At 46.6% G+C, this 24125-nt stretch overlaps 1 protein-coding gene across 1 annotated transcript; it reads left to right on the forward strand.

The window, feature by feature from the left end:
- On the forward strand, nt 1–24125 carry Trm1 (tRNA methyltransferase 1). The gene is made up of 15 exons (XM_077670979.1): nt 1–355; nt 766–856; nt 2859–3040; nt 5181–5290; nt 5393–5505; nt 6104–6252; nt 6859–6942; nt 8877–8946; nt 12839–12973; nt 13785–13867; nt 14002–14110; nt 15497–15570; nt 20328–20447; nt 22077–22185; nt 24020–24125. Exons 1-15 carry the CDS (start codon nt 24–26, stop codon nt 24113–24115), a joined length of 1857 nt encoding a protein of 618 aa, XP_077527105.1. The 5' UTR covers nt 1–23; the 3' UTR covers nt 24116–24125.

A 24125-nucleotide genomic window follows, 5' to 3' on the forward strand; every position in this document is an offset into this window, starting at 1 on the left:
CGGAGCAAACGCGAGGGTGCGTAATGCCGGTAATGCTCCACAACACGAGCAAAAACGTGCTTTCGCTAGGGAAGTTCGTCGGCTGGTGTTTTACAGCATGGAGCCGCGTTTCTAGCGCCGGTTTCGTGACTATGGCTTGCGCGACAGCTTCGGGAAACGGTGAAACCTCTCGACTCGGCGGCACTAAGGAGTCCCCGGCGATGGGCGAGGCAAAAGCAGACGCGCCGATGGACGTAGTCATCAAAATCGACAAGGTACCGCAGACGTCCGTGACAGAAGGAAAGGCGGAGGTGTTTTTTCCAAGTTCGCACGACGTGTTTTACAATCCAGTGCAGGAGTTTAACAGGGATATGAGGTAAGGTCCTTGTTGGTGATGTTTGTAAAAAAATATCACGTTTCTTGCCCTAGTGTGAAAGTGTAAAAGAGGGAGAGGGAAACGTGCAATGCGCGATTGTTGAGAGCGAGACGAAAGGAAGTTTCGTTTGGACGTATCTGCTAAATTCTAAATACAGTAAACCTCGTTATAATGATGTGTTAGGGTCGGGAAACTGGCTTCGTTATGAGCGATATTTCGTTAAAAGCGAAGAATGCGCTGTCGATTCAACGCCTTGGGGAGTTTGCATTCTTGGGACACGTCTCTAGTTCCTCTCTTTGATTAGCGTAAAGGAACTTGGCGAGCTCGTTTGTTTCAGGTAAATGTGGAATGTAAACTGCCAACTGAAATTTTAATAAAACGGTATTTGATTTTTTTTCCTTCTTAATTAGCATTGCAGTCATCCAAGAGTTCATTAAGGTCAGAAGGGAAGAGTTGGCTACGGAAAAAGGCGCACAGTGCACGGACCCTGAAGCCTACCAGGCAAGTTAAAACCTTGCTTGTTTTTCGCACAAGAGTTGTCAAGAGAATAAGTTGAGCTTCAACAACAACAACAAAAAAAAGAATGAAAGGATATATATTTGTGTGTTCATCTGCATGCAAATGTGTGTGTGGTAGGCATCTGCCTCCTTTCAACCAATTTCAAATACATTACAAGGATTTTTTGGTAGGGAGAAAAATTCTACTTCTGATGTCTCATCAAGAAGGCGTTTCATCCTGCAGCTAACCAGTGTTATTACTGGCACTAGTAACACTAGTAATAGCACAAGACAGGAGGAGGAGGAAAAACTTTATTGGCGGCAAAAAATAGATCTTCGTCTTCCCAAGTGAGAGGAGCTCTCATTCCAGAGCCCCTGTAGCTTTGGCTGTCACCCAGGCCCTCTCAACCAGTCTGCGCTGATCTTCCAGGGTCGACCTGGATAGCACGGCTTCCCACTGTTCAGTCGTTGGATTGTCATTCACGGGCACTATCTTAGTTTCAGGACAGGCCCATGTGACGTGGTAAAGAGTAGCTTTTTCTCACCCGCATAGTGGGCATTGATTTGATGGATGGACTGCAGGGTACATCGAGTGGAGGAGGCTGAGATGTGGGTATATGTGTTTGTCTGCAGCAGGCGCCATTCTACTGTCTCCTCTTTGGTTAGGTGTTTGTGCGGCGGAGGAAGAGAGCGGCGACTTAAACGCTGATGTTGCAGAATATCATGATATGTCAAAGGTACAGTCCACATAGGCTCTGAATTTTCTCGCTTTCTGTGGCGATAATTCTACACTCACCTCGGAAAGAACCATCGATTCGAGTGTCTCCAACCATCCGCTACGTGATGACACCAAATTTTGGAACGTAAGCGCCCTGGCTGGCCTTTTTTGGCCAGCTTTTTCATCTCAAGCGGCCCAGCCCAGCTAACCCTAATTCGAACACGGCACACCGAGGAACGGCGGCAACGGCTGCCTCAAGATTAACCGACGTTAGCACAAGACAGATACCATCCCGTATGAGGGTGGAATCATATTTCACATCCTAATTTATTTTGTACGCCATTTTTGTTTCGCAGTTCCTGGTTGTGAACGGTGTAATTAGGACTTGATTGCGATTTGGAGTGGGATGAAAGGCCATTGTCCCTTGCACCTCCCACCAAAAACCAAAAGAAAAAAAAAGATGTAATTCTTTTTGGAAGGCTTCAACCGTTGCCTAGCTACCGTGGCCGAAGCAATGACTAGGCCTGACAATGTTACAGGGGCAGGCTGTTAAGGGCTCCGTTTCATGGTTGTTTAGTTTTGTACATCACATCACCACAGACCCCACACATGCTGAAGGTGTGGTGCCCCTCACTCAACGTGAAATGAAACGAAGAAATGAAATAAAAAAAAAATGCTTGAGATGCAGACAGCTCTTTTGGGAGAGACGTGGCTGTAACGTTGTCAGCTCCTATTTCATTGGCGGTTCTTGTACCATCAGCGGAGACCGCATTGCAGGTGTATGTGCGCATGTGTGTGCATGCGTGCATGCACGCACATGCGTGATAGCAAGTGTGATTGTAATGCACACTACATGACCAGTTAAAACAAAAGCCTGCTGCAGATCTATATTCTAGGCAGATTTCTTGCGATCTTTGTACTTAATCTGCTTATAAACTACTGCAGCGATGACAAACAAACTGCATGACAAAAAGCAGATAATGTCAAGCATTAAGCGCAATCTCCTTTCAAAACGCACTTGCAAGTTGCTGTCACGAGTCTGCTGCTTCAGCAGAGTGATACACTTCATGAGCCATTGCTGTTTTTAAGCTTGTACCCGAGTTTAGTATTGCAAACTCACCCAAGCTGCCATCGCAGTTACTGGAGTTCCCACCTGTGGAACAAAAATACCAGGGAAATGCTGTGCTTTCTGACCAAAATACTAAACATTTTTCTTTGGGGACGGTGGCACTTTACCTTGCATTGACACTGCACTGGATCAAACGTGGATTGTCTTTTTGCTTTTCAGGTTAGCATCCTCGAAGCCCTGGCGGCGTCGGGGCTGCGGTCGATACGGTATGCGCTCGAGATCGACGGGGTCAAAAAGATTGTCGCCAACGATTACTCCTTGCAAGCCGTTGAGAGCATGAAGGTCAACATCGACCACAACCACGTCGGCCACATCGTTTTTCCGAACCGCGGTGAAGCATCGTGAGTGAGATTCTGTATCAGGGGCCCAACTTTGAGCATTTACCTGTCTACACACTGAAGTGATGACAGTAGGTTGCCTCTGTCAATAAACAGTAGGGGTGTACAGTGAATGCACACTTATAGGAGCTTTGAAGACAAAATACAAGTTTGTGTTATTCGAAAGATTTCATGTTTTATAGTGCCCCCAGCGCTTGTCCGAATGCAAACGATGCTTTATTCTCTGAGAAATTAATTACTTTGAGTTAAAACTTTAATTTTCCCACAAAATCATGCGTTTTCGTGGTCTGCAATGACATCACAGGAACCGACCACCGTGCAGCCGATTGGGAAGACTTGTTTACCATTAGGGAACCTAGATGGCGCCACCATACTGTGGCAAACCGTTTTCTGCCTCTGGTTTGTTTTGACCATATTTGAACCTGGCTTGTTTTTGTTCAGGGAGAAAATAATCGTTTCGTGAAACATGGTACTCGCCTGACAGATATGGTAATGTAAGACACCGTGAATCGGCCAGTGTCATCTGAGACAACACCAAAGCCCCGCAGTCCTGTGCAGCTAAACCAAGCGTAGTGCACACAGTACCAACAGCAGTACGCATCGGTACTTCTATGTTTACGTGTGCTTTCGTAAGTTCCACTGTTGGTCCCACCCTTCTTAGGGCTTTAAAAAGAATGTGCCCTAAATTTAAGCGCAAATAGCTCTTTTGGCAAGCTTATAAGCTCTGCCTAATGCGCGTTTGCTTTTGCCGGCCTCCGCCGATCGCAGAGCTGGCTGGTATGTTATCATAGGTTCTGTTGCGGGAAATGAGCTAGTGGGTCGCATGGCCATTCCCTTCTTTTCTAATTATGTAGCTTATTTGAGCGAAGTTTACGTTAAAAGTGGTGTCAGTATGATTCTAACGAGGCAATCTTTTGAATGAACCAAACTTGTGTTTGCTCTTCGTGGCTTCTTTAAGTACTAACGTGCAAGGTATAAACTTTGGGTCCTACTAATCCTTATAAAAAAGAAAAGGTAAGGCCGGTTCATGAAAAGAATCCGAAGGCTGGTTCGAGTGACACTTTCAGGACGTTCGTACACTTTTTTTTCAAACCCTTGAAATTCAAAATTCAATTTTCAAGGGCCTTGGAAGGCCTGGATTTTTTTGTTTTTCTTGAAAACCCTTGAAATCTTTGAGCAGTAGAGAGGAAATCCAGTTTCAGGATCCACATTTCATTGGTGGTCTGCGCTACTGCATACCACCTATAAAAGAAAGTGCTTTTTAATTTCAAACTGGCTCTGGAGTATACGACAGCTCTTGCAGAATTGTTTAGCTCTTATGTGCGTCATTGGAGGATTGCATTTTGAGTGCCATTTCCCCCCTTATTGAACCCCAATATTTATGGGAGTGGTATGAGAGTCTGAGGTAATAATTGAAGTTTTTCACTGTTTGAGACTGTGCATTAAGAGAATGGCGGCGCTCGAAAATTTTCAAAATGCCTTGGCCCTTTCAATATTATTGTGGGTAGTGCTAGACCTCTCTTCCAAATGGTGGAGTTGTATCAGAGATTGCCACTTGAGGTCATTTTTTATTTTTAAAACTTACATTATTTAGGTTTAGAGTGTGAGCAGAACAGTAGCAAAAAGTTGGTACATGCGTTGCCCTGCACCCTTGAAAAAATGCCTTGGTATGGTGTTGAAATTCCTGGAATATCCTTGAATTTTTGTCTCTGAATCCTGTGCGAATCCTGCTTGCACATAAGAAACGAGTGTCGTGGATTTGGGAACAGACCCACGTTGAAAGCGTTGATCAAACTGATAGAAAAAAGTGAAATTGTACCCCACTTGTGATGCGAGGAACAAAAAACCTAGGAACTACATTCCAAGCAAGGGCAGACGGAATACCAAATGAAAAATGAGGCGTAAAAATTCAGGGGCAAAGAGTGGATTGATCCTGCAGTAGGCATCAGAAAGTTGTTGCTGCTGCTGTTGATGATGATGGAGACAAACTCTGTTCTAGTTAGTTATTGAGGCAGTATACGCCTAATTCTCTCATAATTTGAATGCTGGTGGTCGAGCAACCTTTCGACTTTTTAAGCTCTCTTTGCTGACTATCTTGGTCTACTTGAACTTGAATGAGGGAACTTTCCATTCCTTGGTCTAGGCTGCTGATGCACATGCACAAGATAGACCGATTCGACGTCATCGACCTCGATCCGTATGGCAGCCCAGCTCCATTCCTGGATTCAGCCGTGCAGGCCGTAAAAGACAAAGGTAGGCCGCAGGCCGTTTGTGTAAATTGCAGCTGTGTATTGTTGCTTATGCAAATGAGGCTGCAAAAGGGTTTACTGTCTTTTTTGCCGTCACTGCCTGCAGGGCTGCTGTTGGTGACATGCACCGACATGGCCATTCTCTGCGGAAACAGCAGCGAAACCTGCCGGGCCAAATACGGCGCCGTATCGCTCAAAGCGAAGTGCTGCCATGAAATGGTTCGTCAATGGTGCAGTTGTTGAGCTGCGATTATTTTTTCGTCCAATCTTTTTGTTTGGAGCGCTGTAATTGTCACGCATGCTATCCTTTCACATTCTGCTTTCTACTTCAGTCGGCATCCTGTCAGAACTTGATTTGTTGGCGCTCTAAGTTTCTGATGGCAGATAGTGCACTGCCAATGTGCGAAAAGGGTTTAAAGGCGCAAAAACGTGGACACGAGAAAGAACAAGTAAGACAGACAAATTTCTCTGACAAGTCCACGTTTTTTGCTTCGTCAAACCCTTTTCACTCGTTTCGAACCAACTGGCCCTCATCACGCTTTTGCTAATGCCAACGTGCATGCCTTGAATGCCTTGGCAGCATCACCTGAGTGTTCGACATGTGCGGTCTGCATAACTGCCTGGTGCAAAATGTGACACAAACTTGTGCTACTTTGTAATTTGCATTGTGGCATCACCTGGTTGACCTTGTTTGGCCTTTCAGCATAGTTCTAGCCTCTTTTTATTCGTTGTCAATGCATGCATGATGCGCTTCTCTCCCTTCTTCCCCGTGCCTTCCTCGTGGAGGGGTCAAAGGTCACCGATGCCTTCCGTGCAGGCTCTGCGGATAGTGCTGCAGAGCATCGAGTCTCACGCCAACCGCTACGGCCGCTACACCATCCCCCTTCTGGCCCTGAGCGTGGACTTCTACGTGCGGGTGTTTGTCCGGGTGTACACGGGCCCTGCCATTGTCAAGCGCTCCACAAGGTAGGTGGGCAATCTCATCCTTGCTTTGGGTGCAAAGCATTTTCATAGAGACAGCTGAGGTGTTAAACCTCATAAACTTTTCATACCTTGCAAATTGAATATTTAACTGTAACATTCCCTTCACGTGCGGTCGCACTCGCATTGGCCAAATGAGACATGTTCGGCTGAGAGAACGATGCCGTTACCACAAAGGAGTCCCTTCAAGCTGGTTGTCGATGCTGTAGCAAAATGCAGGTGCGTTCCAGCTTTCAATGACACCACAATCCCGTTCCGACATGGTGATCAAAGATAGAGGGAAGTATTAGAAGCCTACTGCCACCTTGTGCCTTATCGCACCACCCCTATCCCTTGACGTGTAGATTGTGTATTTGACGAGTGTGGTTTGTAAGATTTTGTGCCTGTGTAAACGCTTTTTTTGGTTAAATTTAGTTTTTTTGTTTTTTTTTTTGTTGTTGTTGTTGTTGTTGCAGGCGAGGTGGCTATCAAACCTTTTGTTGAAGTTTGGCACTTGTCCCGTCTTTCTTCTCCTGCTGCTAAGTCCCGTCCGAATTGTGTTGCGATGATGAATTGGTCACGGGGCCTCAGTGTGCGTTGTCCCTCTTGCAGCAAGCTCGGCATGGTGTACCAGTGCAGCGGCTGCGAGACGTTCACTCTTCAGCCACTGGGGCGCTGTGCAGAGAAAGGGAACAGGTGAGCAGGGATCACTGTGCGTGTATCTGATGTAAAGATCAGGCACTTGTGCAGCTTCGCCCATGTGCCCATGTTTGTGTGAGGCCGATGACATTGCCTTGCTGAGCCATTTGTAGAGCTCTGTGATGCCATAACATGTCTGGTGACTTGCGGGCTCCTTGTGGTTGACGATGGCAGTGGGTGGAAGACAGAACGAACGTGGGACGACAGGATTGGCAGTCGGTTTGTAAGTCGGATGCTCCCCCTGTCTTCTTCCCACTGCTAGCTGGAACACTGGGAGCACATTGGAGAAGGTCGACAAGGGGGTGCGAGTCTGTGGGAGGGTGTGAAGTTTAGAACACCCCCATGCCATGGAAAAAAAAAAAAAAAAGCTTGTGTGGCCCTGCCCTTGTGCACCGATGCTTGGGACTGTTACTGTTGCCGTTAAAATGCGGCCAGTGAAGCTCATGAGCAAATTGTTGAGATGACCCGCCGCGGTGGCTCAGTGGCTAAGGCGTTGCGCTGCTGAGCACGAGGTCGCGGGTTCGATTCCCGGCCGCGGTGGCCGCTTTTCAGATGGAGGCGAAAAGCAAAAACGCCCGTGTGTACGAGATTTCGGCGCACGTTAAAGATCCCCAGGTGGTCAAAATTAATCCGGAGCCCTCCACTACGGCGCGCCTCATCGCCTGCGCTGCGTCGGCGCGTTAAACCCTACTATCAATCAATCAAATTGTTGAGATGAATTAAAAGCTTCATGAAGTATAAAACAAATATTAGAACCCAGCTGGCTTCTTCTGAAGAGCATAAAGTCACTTCACGGTTCCAGATATTTATCAGTTACGTGGCAACAGGGCAGAGATGAGGCGAACCATGGTAGGCGAGAAAGGCGAACAATCTTTTTACATTATTTACAAGCAGTGAAGCCAGCGCGCGTGCAGGCTGCACACCTGTCACGTTTTCGTCGTCGTCGTCGTCGCCCTCGTGGACGTGGATGGTGGGCTATGACCCCATGGGGCATTGTCTGCCATGTCCCTTGACAATATCGAGTGTAGTGAAATGGGCGATCGGTAAAAAGCGCAAAGGCTCACGGGTACTTCGTCTGCGCTTGCCACTTCCGGTTCGAAAGCTCTCCTGCCCTCCCATGCGCCAATGTCTTTCACGCGTGCGTGTGTGTGCTGTTGTTTGTCGCAGAGTGCTTACCTGTCAGATAAACCCCTAGTAGGGTCAATCGTTGTTATTTATTGATCTCCTGATGCCTGCATTTTTTTTTTTCCTGATGGAAGCAGATAAACAACAAGCACACACGTTTGTGAAGGCCGCTGGCATATGGGAGGCCAGGAGAGCTCTCGAACCACAACTGGCGGGACTCCTCAGGAGAAAGCAATGTGCCCATGAACCTTTGCGCTTTTTACCAGTTGCCTATGGAGTGCCAACTGTCTCCTGTTTATTCCATCTCTTTTGCACTTCTCAACTGCTGTGGTCAACTGAGTGTTTGTTCTAAGACTGCCGGCTTGTGTGATCTTTTTATATCGTTTCTGTGTCACCCCTCTCTATGTGTGTGTGTACGCACGGATGCTCATAAAAAAATGCATATTTTTTTTTCTCTCTGTTCCCCCTTTCTCCCGTTATGGCAAGTACTGCTGATCGTGTAGGGAAGAATGCACAACGGTAAGATTTATACCAGCAGGTAGTTCAGCTCTGCCTTTCGGAAGCAGCACAGCAGCCTTACCACCCCGCCCTGTGAAGCAACAAGACATCAGGTTGCTGACTTTTTGGTGTCATAGAAGAAGACAGAATGCTTCTTTCAGGGCATTGTAGCCAAGCCGGTTCCAGCTTTTGGTTCTACCTGGCGAGTGGGAGTGGATTGAAGGGCTCATTGGTGGGCCTTAGATTTTCTCAGGTGCGCGGCTCGTTTCTTAGTTTCTGAAAGTTCACTTCTTGTTTCTGTCCTGCAGCTTCAAGTTCACCCCAGCCCTGGGTCCTCCCGTGGGGCTCAACTGCTCCCACTGCGGTCACAAACACCACGTGAGTGCCGGGGGCACCGTTGTTACCTATGTTTTTGGTTTTGGTGTGGGCCTACTTTTGCTCCTGTGGACCATTGATGGGGACCACTGGTAGCACTGCTGTGATTGCTGATAATGGTTTGTAGCTTATGAAAGTGTAAAGAAAGATTCTACATATTTCGTTGAGAGTTGGTGTGCGCAGTTCTCATTCTGTTGTTCATCACGGGACTCTTGGCACATCCGGTCAGCCGCTGTTTGCGTCATCTCTGCTGGGCAACTGATGGCTTCATTTTGTGATTATTTACGAGATTATTTCAACCCTTTAACTGCCAATTTACCTTCTGAAAAACGTACCAAAATTGCCAATTTCTTTTAAGTAGTCATAATTTTGCCGTGCAATTCTCATTCTGAAAATATTGATTTCTGTTTAAAATTTTTAAAAAATTTTAAAAATCTACTCTTGAGGACATCTTTCCCTCAATGCATGTCATACATGCCATGTCAGTGTCCACTCTCGTCGTCATCTGAAGCAATATCCAGGGCAAAGTCAACGTCCGAGTCGCTGTCGGACACAAATTCCATTTCCTCACTAATGCTCCTTTCTGTACAGCTCCAAGAAGCACCTCTTTTTTTTTTTTTTTTTTTTTGAGCATTGCTGCCACCGGCATTCTTCTCGCAAAGTGCCCTTATGAAATGACTGTTTCTACGCTTAAAACACACGTGAAAGGCACGAAATGCAGTTTTTCATAGACAACTACCGCCATCTAGGGTTGAAAATTGCAAGCAAGGCAATTGCAAGCAAAGCAAGGCAATGGACCTCTCCCGGGGTACGTCACGCGGCGGCCGTGACGTCACGGCGAGCGCACGTGCTGGGCGTGGCCGGGAAGGGTGGTTGGCAAAACATTCGGGCCGGCGCGCGGCGCGTATGCAGTGAGGCTGCATTGGACGCGCGCAAAGTGGAGTTTCTGTTTATGTGTTGGCTTTTCTGATGCCGGTGGGCTGCTGTGCTCTCGGCTACGCAAATCGTGCGAGCAAAATCAGGGGCATTAGACACTTCCACGTCACCAAAAAGGTAAATTCGGCAGGTATTTTGGATGCGCGCAATGCGCCGAAGAGGCTGCAGCAGCCAAAGCAGCAACATTGTCTGCTCTTACTCATGACATTTCCCATTCTCGAACTTCTGCTGTTCTTCAAAGCACAATCATACCGCCCATACTGGCAGTCCACGCTGATTAGTGCCATAAAACGATGTTGTTGTTCAACCATCTGCTATCACGCAGCACCAGCAGAAATTTGTCTAGTGAAATGCAAGGGAGGGGAGGGGGGGATTTTCTTGCTGCGAAATATTACCGTGTTTTGACCAGGCAGAGTACTGTATTAAAACGACAATGAATGCGTAACCTGTTGGCGACGCCAAATAAATGTTTCGTCGAGCGATCTGCGACAGCCGCCTGCCGGCGCCAGATCGACCACGACAAGTTTGATCGTATGGGGGGATCTGTTCAAGACGAACGAAATTTATTGCTTGCAAGTGCAATAAATTTTTACTTTGATCAATTATATTATTTCTTGAGGATGGGGCCAAACAGAGGTGCTTTCCGTGCTCACATGTATCATCGTGCCTGCGCCGCGAGATGGGCCGCTCACGCGTCTTGAAAAAACTCGAAAAATCTGTTTGCCCTAAGCGAACGAACTCAGGGAATGTATTCTTCTGTTGCGGCCTCCCGCCGCTGGCGTATGCAGCGGGCGTGCAAGGACACGAACTTTAACTATCAAGAAATAATGCCTACGGATAATTATTTCAGTGCCACTGTCGCAAGCTATAACGCACTCACCATGTGTGGCTGCTACGTTACTCTTACAATGACGATGAAACGTTTCGTGATTTTACTGGGGAAAAGGTAACAAAATAATCGGTCACTTGCTTAGAGCACGGCATAATCGTGATATTTTTATTGGAACAGTTTTTGGCTTTTGCTCTTTATATTTTTGTTCCATTGCTGCTTATTTTACATTCTAATCCTTTCATGACTTACCTTTGCTTTTTCCCCTCGACATGAAATCGTGCGTACGCCACTGCCTCCGGGTGACGCAAAGAGACCAAGAACAGGGAGCGTATACGCTGCCTGAGGCACCGCGCGACCTCGAAAGCAACCATGAATGAGCTTTCCTTGGTATGCGTCCGGACACAAAGCATCCTAAAAACACATTCTTGGAACGCGTAACAACAGCACCACCCTTCAGAATGACTCGTTTAGGCTGTTCTGTCGCGCACTGATTATCCGGAAGCGTCACTCGTCAATTGACCGTACGGTACACGAAAGCGTTGCGGAGGCTGTAGGTGCAGAGAGTTACGTGGAGGTGCGACGACCACAGCTAGGATAGCTAGACCCCCCACCTGCAATGTAGGCGGCCAGCGATGTGCCGAACCAACGGCACAGCGCTCCTTTCTGGCGCCGCACGGCCAGGCCGGGCCGTCGGCGCAGGGGCGTTCTGCCAACCGACGCCGCATTTCGCGGCCGCCAGCAGGCGCCACCCGTCGCGCACGTGCGCTTCGTGACATCACGGTGTTTACATACAGGGAGAGGTCCATTGCAAGCAAAGCAAAGCAAAGTGTTATGTCTTTGGTGGCGGAAGGAGCGAAAAATCGGGCCAGACGAGTGTGGCTCATCGTTGGTGATATTGGTACAAACACGTGTGGCGAGTGCAGCTCGGGGTTGGCAGCCAGAAGGTTAAAAGTACTGCCCCAGAGACTGGTATATTCGTTTTCTGTCTATACCTATTTGCACGAACCTTGGTTTCGTCTTCAGTGTCCATGTTAAAATGTCCTCTGGCAACTCGATGGTTCAATTCATTTGGTTCGTGATGTGCAAGCTGCTTGACTCTGGTTTGACATATGCTGGAAAGGCTGACAAAGGGTGATTGCTTTGAGTAACAATTTACTGCACTGAAAAAAAAAAAAAAAAAAAGAAAGAAAGAAAACAATGATCAGAAAGGGAATGCGGGTGCAGCCAGAATCGTGTACTATGTAGGCTTCATTATTGCCTGTTTCATGCCTGTTTCATGCCTGCTTCATGCGTGCTGTCCACTTTGCGTGGCATCAGCATTGTGTGAAAAGGCGGCTTAAAAAAATCTTTTCTATGCGGGAAAGCTGACACAGAAATGCATGTCTCGTTGTAAAGCTAAAATAGAAATGTGTGCTGCGTAGGAGAAATTGGAAGAGCGTTTGCTTTTAGCGGCAAGGCCAACTTATTGAATAAGTAACTCCCAGGGTTGACAGAACAAATTACTTGGAGAAAAGAGGTTATGTTGATTTTCTGATTTTTGTGGCCTTGTGGCCCCAGGAATGCCTCCCCAGTTCCAAATTTTCTGCCAGCCCCTTTGAGCTAACTCTGGAAGCTCTTTTGTAGCCTTGTTCCCGGAAGACAGCATTTACGGGCGATCATTCCGTTTGGTGTGGCGGTGTCTCTGTGCTAGCAGTGAAATTCCCGCTGTGTGTGACCAATTTGTGTTTACAGACTGAATGTACTCCTCTCCCCACTCCCTCCACCCTTCTTGTTCACTCTGCTCTCCTTATGTCAACTTTTAGGCCTGGAACTGAAAATGGCAACACTGCTGGGTTTTTGTGAAACGACACCTCTACTACAGTCAAAACAAATAAAATTGTAGAAACCCTTGAGTGGGAATAGTCCTATAAAAAGTGAGAATGCTTTCGAGGGGCTCATCTCCGTGCACGGACCTCTACAAATGGTTGCCTTGCATTCCCCACGGCCTGCTATTAAATACCGGCCCATGTGTACCGACAGAGCACGTTGTGTCATGCATTATGGGCGCACATATTTCTGGGGGGAAGCTTAGGCATTAAAATTGCGTACTGTACATTGTGAAGGTGGTTCTTCCCGCTTGCCTTCCAGATTGGTGGTCCCATGTGGATCGACCCCCTGCACAACGTGGACTTTGTGGGGCGCCTCATCCAGCGTGTCTCCGAGAACCCTGAGCTGTACGGCACCTCCAAGCGTATGCTGGGCATCCTGCACATGCTGGCCGAGGTGAGCGGGGAGCTCTGACACCTGCCGAAAGGTGTGTTTTCGATACATCCGCGAGGCCTTCGCATTCCCACAAGAGGAATCAGTTCTGCAGAATGTGCAGGTGACTGCGGTGACTGGTGCAGCTGACGTTTGGGAAGCCGATGCCGTGGTGCTTCTATGCCACCATTTGGCCATGACGTCCGGTGTGAGGGTGTAGCCTTTTCAGGCATAGGCAATTAAAACCTGAGCCTCTTTGGGCAGCTTGGCGGGGAAAGGGTTATCCATGGACAGTATTTGTTCTTCAAGCACAGACGATCATTCAAGATAGCATTCAAGAGTTAACGATTCCACCTGTGATCATTATATTAGCGTAAATGGAGATAAATGGTTGAACAAAATTTTGAAGCACAAAAAAGAAAAGAAGAAATTACGGATGCCCTGCATTTCCACAATAATGCACATTTTATGAAAGTTTCACCTCTATTTGTTATAGTAGCGTAAATGGAGATAATTGGTCATACAGGATTTAGAAAAACCGAAAAATATGGCTGTGAAGAACTGACACTCAAGACAAGCGGCATAAGAATGCTACGCATTAGTAGATAATTCTCTGAATTTCTGCTGAATTTTTTTTGTAATGAACCCTTTCATGTTGCATGTCGAGGTGGTTAGTACAGAATATTGTCCAGACTATCACTTGAGCATTTTGTGCTGAAAATGTAAATGCATAAGGTGCAATGTAAAGAGAGAGAGAGGGGAAGAATTTTCACAATGGCTCTGGCGACTGCACTTGCTAACTGTTACGTGTCATCTGTTTCGCTATTTCTCACAGGAGTTGGAGGTTCCCCTGTACTTCATGCTGGACAAGCTGGCATCAACTGTTCGCGCCTCAACGCCAAGCATGCTTCAGTTCAGGTATATCGTGTTAGGCTTCCTGCATAACCATTTTTCTCAGAACCAAGACCCTGATGTTTTGTATCTTTCTTGTCTGCCCTGTGTGTAAATCAGGACCAGTTTTATGGTTAACGGCAGCTGTTGCGCTAATGCAGGTCTGCCCTGCTGAATGCTGGCCACCAGGTGTCGTTTTCGCACGCGTGTAAAAACTCCGTGAAGACGGATGCTCCGATGGAGTTCATCTGGGACATCATCCGCACGTGGGTGAGCAAGTCTTGAGACAACTTCTCTCTGGCGCATCTGAAGTGGTGTACAAACAGGGTGTCAAACCAAACTGAAAACTGAAACTGAAGTGGTACATATCTAATTTCTCCAGAAGTGGACACGAACCGTGATTCTTTAGTATGCCAAACCAGAACCGGAACCGAACCGGAAAAAAAGAAATAACGGTTACCGGTTCACGAGGAAAATGGTTCAACCATGCGGGGTCAATGTTGTTTGACATCTTTCACAAGAATAGAAACTCTCTACTCTCAGCCGCGAAACGGAAAAAAGGTTGCGCCGCCCCAATGTTGTGAATGTGTGGGGCCTCTGGTTGCGTATGCAGAGTGCAAGGCTGCTAAAGAGATCTGTAACACTCTCTGCAGACTTCAAGCAATATAAAACACTGGCTCTGCACACCCATTCCCAGGCATTGCTAATCTCACTATGGGTGTGCAGGGGTTACCAGGCTGCAATTTAGCTGCATTGTGCATTGGCTAGGGCCCACAGTTGGAAAGTTGTTGTTCCATTTCAAAATTCTTTCTAAATATGTTCATACACCTGGAAAGGGTATGCACTAGGAGAGACACAAGAGAAAAGGCCATGCCTGCAGCAGTGCATAGTGTCTAATCAATGCCACAATACAATGTGAGTTACTTCTCCATCATTTTGCCGGAAAAGCTGCTCAAGTTGGTACAGTGAACACCATGCTGCTTGTCTGTGTGTGTGAATGCATGCATGCTTCTTTTTGCATGTGTGTGGGCTTATGTGGGAGCTCTCATGTATATTGTTAATGTTCAAAGGAAAGCAGGAGACTCTCTCGTGGTGGGCAAGAGCAGCAGCTACGTATCGAAGGTGCCAAAGTTTGACCCTGCCTCGGCATTGCACGTTGAACCTCAGTAGTTCATTTGCTGGTTGCTCTTCATTATCTGTTTCATTTGCTGAACCGGTTCACAAACTGGTTCAGCACTTGGACACTGATTCGCGGATTTATATAGTTGCACCAAAACTGAACAGAACCATTTTTTTTTCTCGGTTCAACACTCTGTGTACAAGTAACACATGTGGCTTTTGTTCTTGTAGACTACTAGGTTTGGGAGATTGGTAGCTGTTCTTTTTCTTGGCTGGCTAGCAAGTGAAATATTATGAATATTGGCTAGCAAGTGAAAATATGCTTTTACTAGTGCTGTGTAGTAGTACAAGCCACGCATTGTCATTAGCCTCGGTGGTTGGTTCGGTACCGTGCACAGCTTGTTCATTGCTGCACAGAGGGGAGCAGCTTCTGTGCTTTCTGGTATTGCGAATCATAAAAATGTCATGCATTTGAGTTCTGCGTCAGTGAAATCGTGAAATGTCTCAAGTGTGGCCTTCTCTTTTTGAATGTTGTAGAAGCTGCAGAACCCATCCAAGAAGCCCCTAGAGCCTGGCTCTCCTGGGGAAGGCATCATGAAGACAGAACCCAGGTAACGACTCTTCGCCAAGCCTCTTGGTCACGTTGATTGTCATGACTGCAGATACATTTTTTAACCTTCAATGTTGCACATTACCTTTGCACGTCAAGGTTATTTGAGGTGGATAAAGTGTATCGGTTGCTGAGTATGGATTTAGAAGGGGTTTATTGGTACACAGGCCCTAACTTTCCCCCTGCTTTGACTTCTATCATCAGAGTCAAGCCTAAATCTGCCTGTTAATCAGGGTTAAGTGCTAAGTAAAAGATGCGGGGATGGTGGAAAAAGAACGAACCACGGGGGATGTGAACAACGGACATCAAAAACGTACATGAAGAGTGCCAGCGAGAACAAAACCACTTGCACGACAAGCTGTCTTCTCGCAAGTGGTGGTAAAAGGCACATAGTGATGTGGCTATTTGCCGCATTAGAAAGAAAGTTATATATATATATAAATATATATATATATATATATATATCTGTGTGTGTGTGTATGTGTGTGCTCAATATATATATATATATATATATATATATATATATATTTTTTTTTTTTTTAAAGACAGAAATAAGAGTTGGCAGTCAGGAAAACCTCGGAAAGCAAAGGGGAGGACGTGGTAGGTCAATGAAACAGATAAAGAATTTGGAAAGAAAGAAAGAAAGTGGAGAAAAAATGCCCGCCAGGTGGGATCCGAAACCACGACCTCCAGAATACCGGTCTGGTGCGATAATATATATATATATATATATATATATATATATATATATATATATATATATATATAATATACAGTGAAATCTCGATATAACGAACTTCAGGGGACCGCGGAAAATTGCTCGTTATTCTGAAAGGTCGTTGTAGCGAAAATCACAAAATTTAAGACAACAAATAACATTTCAATGCCTAAACCGACCTACCTCTACAGCTCTGCATCCTTGAAGTCATTTTTCAGAAAAAATGCACAAGTGAGCATGAAACAAGGCACGTTTATTTGAAGTAGTCGGCAATTTTCTTCTGGTGCGTGCAGCACAAGCTTCCCTGCACGAAGGACTCCAACTCTTCCATATTCCTGTGGACTGACTACGTGGCCGCGTGGTTTTCCCCGGAAATGTGCGATTTTAGTACGCTGTCCAGCACACCCGCAGTCGTCACGTGCTCGTCGCAGTCTTCGAGTACTGCCGCGGCACCCTCAGAGGCATCGTCGTTTATGTCGTCCTCGCTGCCTTCTTCATCCTGAACGCTCAATGTCCGAAGATTGTCCTCTGTGGTCAGCTCCGCTGATGTCTGCGAAGATCCAGCAAGCAACCCGAGCAGCGGCGGAAAGTAGAAAAACTCGAGGTATGGGCCTCGTGCACTGCAGTTTCAAATAAACATGTGGCGCCACCTGGGAGCGGCGGCGGAATTTTTTCTTAAGAACAAAATAAACATATACAGCAGTTGGCTACGCGGCTTAATTTAAACAACAACCGTAAAATAAGTATACAACAATTACCACGTTTTTTTTAAAATTCACAATTGCTATAATAACAGAAATATTACGCTGACGAGTTGCGCGAGAATACACGCCGAAATAATTTAGAAAGCGCCCCTTCTCCAATACAAGCAGACGACAGTACACGGATCAGCTGCCTGCGACGCCGACGTTCCCAAAGCACATAGTACCCGAAAAGAAATAAAAAGAACAGATCAATAAATGCATTTGCGTATGTGCAGGCTACTTGGCGTAAGACCGTTGCAAAAAAAAAATGCCGTGTATCCAGTGCATATTTTTGTAGCGCCTCAAATAGCCTTAGGTGTGCACGCATCTGTGCACGCATCAGAAAATACATGGAACAACCCACGGATATGCATGCTTGAATTGTAGGTAGTCATACCAGCAAAATATGAAGCTTTAAAATGAAAACAGAAACGTAAATATTCACGCTACAGTGCGACACAACCGTAAACAGATGGACACACACCAGCCACAATTCGGAGACTCGCATCTACACTTTTATTGAAAGGACTCTAAAAAATCTCAAACATGTACAACTTGTAGTTTGCGTTTGAAAAACGAGTTCAAGTGGGGCTTGTTGCGCAAAATATTTTTGCTGACAAAGATAACTTGCAGCGTAGTCACACAAACATCACGTACAACTCTGTCAGCTTTGAAACAATCTCCATTATTCAAAATGGTCTTATTTTATCAAGGTCACTCCGAATGCGAGAGGAATCATTCGTGCACAATTAAAGCTCCTGTTGTGCGATCTACCATATCAGTGCCCGTGTCTATGTCGAGCGATAAACAAGGTAAATAAACGTTCAGAGGCTTTCATAAAAGCCTCGTCTCGCGCATCTATGTCCAAAATTATTCGCATATTAAGTACGCATATATAAACCTATGAAAGCACTTCAAAAAGCGTTGCGATATTTTTATGAGCCCATCCAACGAACTCATCGTAGTTTCAACAGTTTGAGGTAGAGTTTACTCAAGCAGTTGGCATTTTCAAATACCTGCCTCTACAAACCTGAATCTTCGGGCTCTTGAAGCCGCGCTTATCCTTGGTGTCGCAATGTATACACACAGACCTTTCGCCGCGATTTCACGCACTCAACACATCAAATCACTTCCTGACATGTACAAGGCACAGGGGAGTGTACACACGGGAGAAATTCGCTTCTGCAAGCACCATGAAGTCGCGTAGTCGGTCTTCTCCTCACAATAAGCTTTCCGCCAACTGCTTGGTTATGCCAGCAGTTCTAACCCAGCCGTTCTGATCTATGGCTAAATAAATCAAATCCACCAAAGCGACCACAGCAACGAAGGCGTTGCTGGCGTCGTTGGGACGTTAAGCCGTTATTTCATGCTCTTCGGGGGCCGGGGGCCCCACAAAAAATTTTCCACTGGTGGAGCCAGCGATCACACCCTCCCTCACACATACATTATCGCTTCCGGGAGGCGATGCACACACAGACGCACACTCCTGCGCTCCTCTCGTTCTCTTGTTAACATCGCGGGCTTCCGTCTTTTTATTTTTATCTTTTATTTGGGCGGCGCTGCTCGGTGTTCAGTGGAAGCCGTTGCGAAATGACAGCGTGATCACGCGCTGCGCGGAGACAAAACCGCGCTTGTTGAAAACTGTTTTTATGTGATGCATCGATTTCCTGTCGCCTTTGTGAACCATATACCATATTCTATTTAATAAAGTACCGTTTGGCTGTTCGTATCGCATGACAACAGAATAGCGGTCATTCCTTCTTTCTCGTCTAATAATCGTACTGCGCGGAATACTATCCTCCGGACGTCGTTTGCTCACGGACTTCAGAAATTATGCCTCCGTTGCCCGCAAGATGGCGCTGAACACAGCGCATCAGTGGCGCCACCATACAAGCGCACGAGGCCCATAGGACGGCCGCGGCTTTCTGGACGGAGGAGGCCAGCCATGCTTCAGTTTTTTTCCTTCTCCTCACCTTATTTTCTCTCTCTCTCGCATCGGCTCGCGCATTCCGCGGAGCAAGTTTCAAAACGTCCTCTTCTGCGCTGCACTTTGCCGTTTCGTCTGCTAGCATACGGCTCCGGTTGCCGCGATTGTTTAACGGAAATCTAAGAATCTCCGGCCTTGAAAATGTGAGTTCGTTGTACTGAGGCGTTGTTAACATGGCACGGAACTAAATAAAAGGATCGTTACTTTGAAAAGTTCGCTATTCTGAAGTACGTAGTAGTGAAATAATTTTACATTAAAACTATAAGCAGTCAGCGTGAGATTTCTTAAATGCTCGTTAATCTGAAAAGTTCGTTAATGTGGTGTTCGTTGTACCGAGATTTGACTGTATATATATAATAGTATTTTTTTGCCCTCACTGTGCAGCACAGGGTACACTACACTTACCTTGAATTGAATGAAAACCATTGCGTGCGTTTGGTTACAAGTGGCCCATGATACTGTGTCCATCCATTGCATGACATCTTGTGAGCTTGAGGAAAGCAGAAGGCGCTACTCTGCACCTTCCAGCCACCTTTCTGAGAGGCAAGGTTTACTAGGCAGAGCAGGCATGGCTTGTCAAGTGTGCTGTTTGTGTGATCTTTGGGTGTTGCAACCCATGTGTGGCTACTATTATATTCTTGCTGGAATTTTCGCGCTTGTATGCTCTTCACCCTGTGAACATTCGCTTGACATCTGGTGTTGTGTTGGCGTGTTCTGTAGCTGACGCCCAGTTTACATCATGTTGTGTGGTATGTCCTTCTGTTCTGGCAACCCACTAGCCCTTGGCTTCCCAAGGACACTTCCCCTGTCCAGGACTTTTCTTAGATAACACCACCACGGTGTTGTGGGGAACAAACAAACCACAGGAGGTGTTAACAGTGGACATTGAAAAATTACATAAGGAGTGCCAGTGAAAACGATATATTGGGAGACTGTTAAACTACGTTTGAAGAAGGTTTGGTCTGGGGATTCAAGTGGGCTGCTGAGCCTTCATCTCACTGGGGGATGGTTCCAGCCACAGTGGTTGGGGGCGTTCTCTGCCCCTGCTGTGGAGTGGCCTGGTTTGAACATATGATCAGTTGTGTCCATTTCAAGTTTCGAAGATGTTTATTTCATGACCATTTTATTGGTGACACAGACTCACTTGAGACGCCTCTGACCATTGACACGCACAGAAACGGGCACTGGCTTTGCTTTTGCTGCGTCTTAGCGCAAAGACGTTCATAGTACAAAGGGTGAGAACATGCGGGGAACATAGGGGACGTGGTGGTGACTTGAGGATGGTGTTGCGACCTGCTCCCCCTTTTCAGTTCCCCGGTGAGCTTTGCCATCCACCCGGGGGCCAACCCATCGTCGCGAGAGCAGCAGCTGCTGAGGTACCAGGTGAACCCGGAGCCCTGCTGGGGGCCCAAGACCAGGGCCAAGACCAGGTCAGTAGGGTTGAAGGCCATCTGCACTCAAATTCCACCTTGGCCTCATCTGCTTCGAACGTACCGTACGTACCACCAAACCAACTCTGACATCACCAGCAGCCCCGTGAAATGCATTGTTAATCAGTTATAAGCGTTCAAAATAGCTCCGTTGCGGACGACGCTGCACCTGCCGGTGGGTCACGCAAACAGCCGTGAAGCGGAAGTGAGATTCCGGCCGGCCGGATGCTTCGTCCTCCGGCTGGCCAAGTGAACCGGTTGAGCGCTTCTCTGAGTACTGCCGCGCATGCGAAGCCGTTGCGCGCAGGTTTTCTCCGACCAGCTGACCACCTTGGCCACGCATTCGCCAACTGCAACATCACCTCAGGCTGCCTGTGATGGCCGCGCTCTTATCAATTTAGGTTTCAAAATCGCTGCATTTTGCTGGTCATTCATGTCGTGCATGCGCGTATTTTAGCTGTCGTATTTTGTATATCACAGTATTTTTAGGCAGACTGTATGGAAATAGGGTTTTTTAAGGGGTTGAAATTTGGAGTCCTGTTGGCCTTTAATTCACACACACCCCCATCTAATTGTATGGGGGCTGGTAGAAGGATTCCCATGAAGTTGCATGTTGTGAGACTGGTGTAGTTCACTTTTCTTCAGGAAGAAATGCAGCACTGTTGAGTATAATTGCCTTTCTTGATTTTGCAAAAAAATGTAGGTGAGATGACAGTAGTACCTGCTGGGCACTCACATGCACAGTCTTAACAAGCGGCGTGTTTGCAAATGAGCCACAGAAGCACAGGTTTTGTTGCTTTTTGTGATTCCAGGCGCAGTCAGGGGCATTTCTTCGCGCCCTATGAGTGCAAAAGCGTGTTAGTGCGTGCAGTATAGATGGTATTCACTGAAAAGTTTAGCAGGTGATTTCTTCACCTGGAAACTCTGGAAACGGCCATGTCTGTTGCCAAAGGGGCACAGACATTTCGCGGCTTGTGCCACTGTGCCCGCACCTTGCAGAAAAAAAAACACCGGCGTGCGCCGTCCACCCAGTTTCAACCCGATTCTCGGCAGTGGTGTCAAAAGATATATTAATTATCGCACTTACATTATGTGGTGGTGCTCTCCTTGTAATGCAGTTGCACGCGTATGTAGGCTTTGAATTTTTTGCCGCTCTACCTAGTTGTGCGACGATTTCAACTGTGTCTGGCAAAAGGTAGATCGTAGGGTGCTGCACGAACAGTATTTGCCATCGAGGCATTACTTTGCATTCGTTGTTGGAACATCAAACAGTTGGAACATCGAATTTTCATGTGTTGTCCTTTTTCGGGTGCCAGCACGGACAAGTACTGCCATCTTGAGGAGCTTGACGTAGCCAGCGACGATGCATACACATGGTTGCTCGCATGTGTTCCACGCCAGTGAAATACGACCTATAGGTTCAAAGTGGTGATTCCAGCATGTGTGGCAAGCTGTAAATTGCCGTGCTGGGCAGGCTCTTTGGTAATGCGCTGGCAGTGAAACAGTGGGGTTTGGCTTTCTCGACAAGCAAACCTCAAAGCACGGACTTGTTATAGGGAAAAAAAAGGGTGCTGTTCGGTGCCAAGAACTGGGTGAGGAAATGTCTGCGCAACATTTCATTGCTTTCAGTCTTTGGGCCGACAGAGAAGTGGAAAAGCGTCAGAGGCTGCAAGGAAAACGGAAGCTCAGGACGTCTCAAGGGTCTGGTGACTTGCCGGAGGCCAAGAGGCCGCTTGACGTGAGTGTACTCTCTGTCTTTCGTTTGTTTGTTTCTCTGTCTTGTTGCGGTGACCGTAAGTGGTAACACTTTTAAATAGCGGTCACCAGGTGGTGGCTAGCATTTGTGGTTTTGTTTCAGCAGCACCAAAGGATCCCATTTGGCGGCTTAGTGCCCATTAAAAGTTAGTTGCTTTCTACCGGTTTAGGGCGGTGTCAGCGAATGGGGCTTAGGCACTTATTTTTGGAACTGCAAGCAGTTGTGAAGGAATCATAATAGTAACTGCTAAAAGTTGTGACCCGTGATGCATTTTATTGCATGGCAGTTTGGAAGATAGGTTAAAAAAAGGGCCGACTTGGAGAATTGCGCCTTTGTGTACAAGTTACCAGCTTTTAAGAATGGTGCTGCATCTGTTTCTGTTTTGCGTGCTTTGTTTCTCTTCCCGCCAAAACCGGAAACTGTGGAGGCATTCTGCAACCCAGGCCAGTGAGAAATGGCGGCACTTTTATCTTAATAGGTGAATAAGCACCGAGCGGGAAGGTGTAAAAAGATAGGGTCAGTTAGTCACCTCAGAAAGGTATGTATGAAGGTGATGCTTTGTATTTCAAGGAACAGAGCCTTGGCTCTAGGGCAACGAATGATAAGCAAATGATGAAGTGACGCATTGCATAGTGATTGAGGAACACGACTACAGCAGTGTTGGTAAAAACGATGGGCAAATGACAGTTTATTCCGTTGTACCATCACTAGTTGGTGTGAACCTGTGAGCAGGAAAGAAAGCAGTGTTTGAAACAAGCTTCGCTAAACTTCGGCTGCATTTGCTGGCCTCCCACCAGCTCAAAGCTGAGCTATTCTGCAATAGTCTTGGCACGATTACACTATGCTAGGAGCTGTATTTTGGATCGTAATGTTCATGCGACATGATTTTTGCATGCTTTGTCTTAGATCTCTGTTGAGAATGATCTGCCTGCACCCGATTTTTATTTCACTCCCATTTTTCCACTCTTGCGATCTTCTGGCCATTGGAATAGTGAGACGGCCATGCTTAGTTATTAACTACAATATTTTTTCACGTCCCATAGCGTCGTTTAAGACAGTCTGCTACACCTGTTGATAGTGAGCTTGTTGCAGCTGGTACAGTATGGTTCACTTGTAATACACACACGAGGTGTCGAAAAGCTCGTCATGTTGTCTGGACTTTCTAGTTTTAGTGCTTTTATGCGAACCTCTTGTGCAAGGCTTACTGGCCGAACAACTGTAGAAATGCCAATTTTTCAGCATGTCAGCTGCCGCAGCTTTTATTGCCACATTTTGTTGGGGACACTGCCAACAAGCACCTCACAAATCACAAATCCTGAATAAAACTGCAGGGGCTTGATGCATTCTGGGTGATCAACAGCGTACGCATCAGGACGTGTTTGCTTAATTGGAGCTGTTATGAAAATCAACACGGTGTCAAATGACTTCTGACCCAATCATCTTGAGGTTAGCAAGCTGAAACTCATCCCTGGGCCACCTTTAGAGCTTTAAAGCCATGCGTTAAAGCACCGTGCACATATAGAAAACAGAAATGGCAAGTAAAAATGTATTCACTATAACAAATATACTATTATTATTATCACATGTGGCCTATGGGCTGTAGAGCAGCTGGTAGTAGGTGCAGTAAGAAGTGGCTACGACTTATAACCCCTTATAATTGCAGTGAGATCTGGCCGCTTTATCATTCAAGTGTCCACTGTTACTAGCTCAGTCTGAGTGCCCAAACACATTGCTTGCACTAGGCGAGCATGCTGGGTGAAGAAACTTTCACCGTGTGAGGTGTAAGCAGACCATTTCTGGCTATTTTTGTCGGCAGCTTGCAGACGACGAGTGTCAACCGGTGGACGACGCCACACAACAGGAAACCCTCAAAGACGAGGAGGGGGAGAAGCAAGATGCGAGTAAAGGCTAGCTCGCAACAG

Source organism: Haemaphysalis longicornis, unplaced genomic scaffold, assembly GCF_048455015.1.
Source record: "Haemaphysalis longicornis isolate Haplotype H1 unplaced genomic scaffold, Haemaphysalis longicornis Haplotype H1 scaffold_5, whole genome shotgun sequence".
NCBI classification, from domain to species: Eukaryota; Metazoa; Arthropoda; class Arachnida; order Ixodida; family Ixodidae; genus Haemaphysalis; species Haemaphysalis longicornis.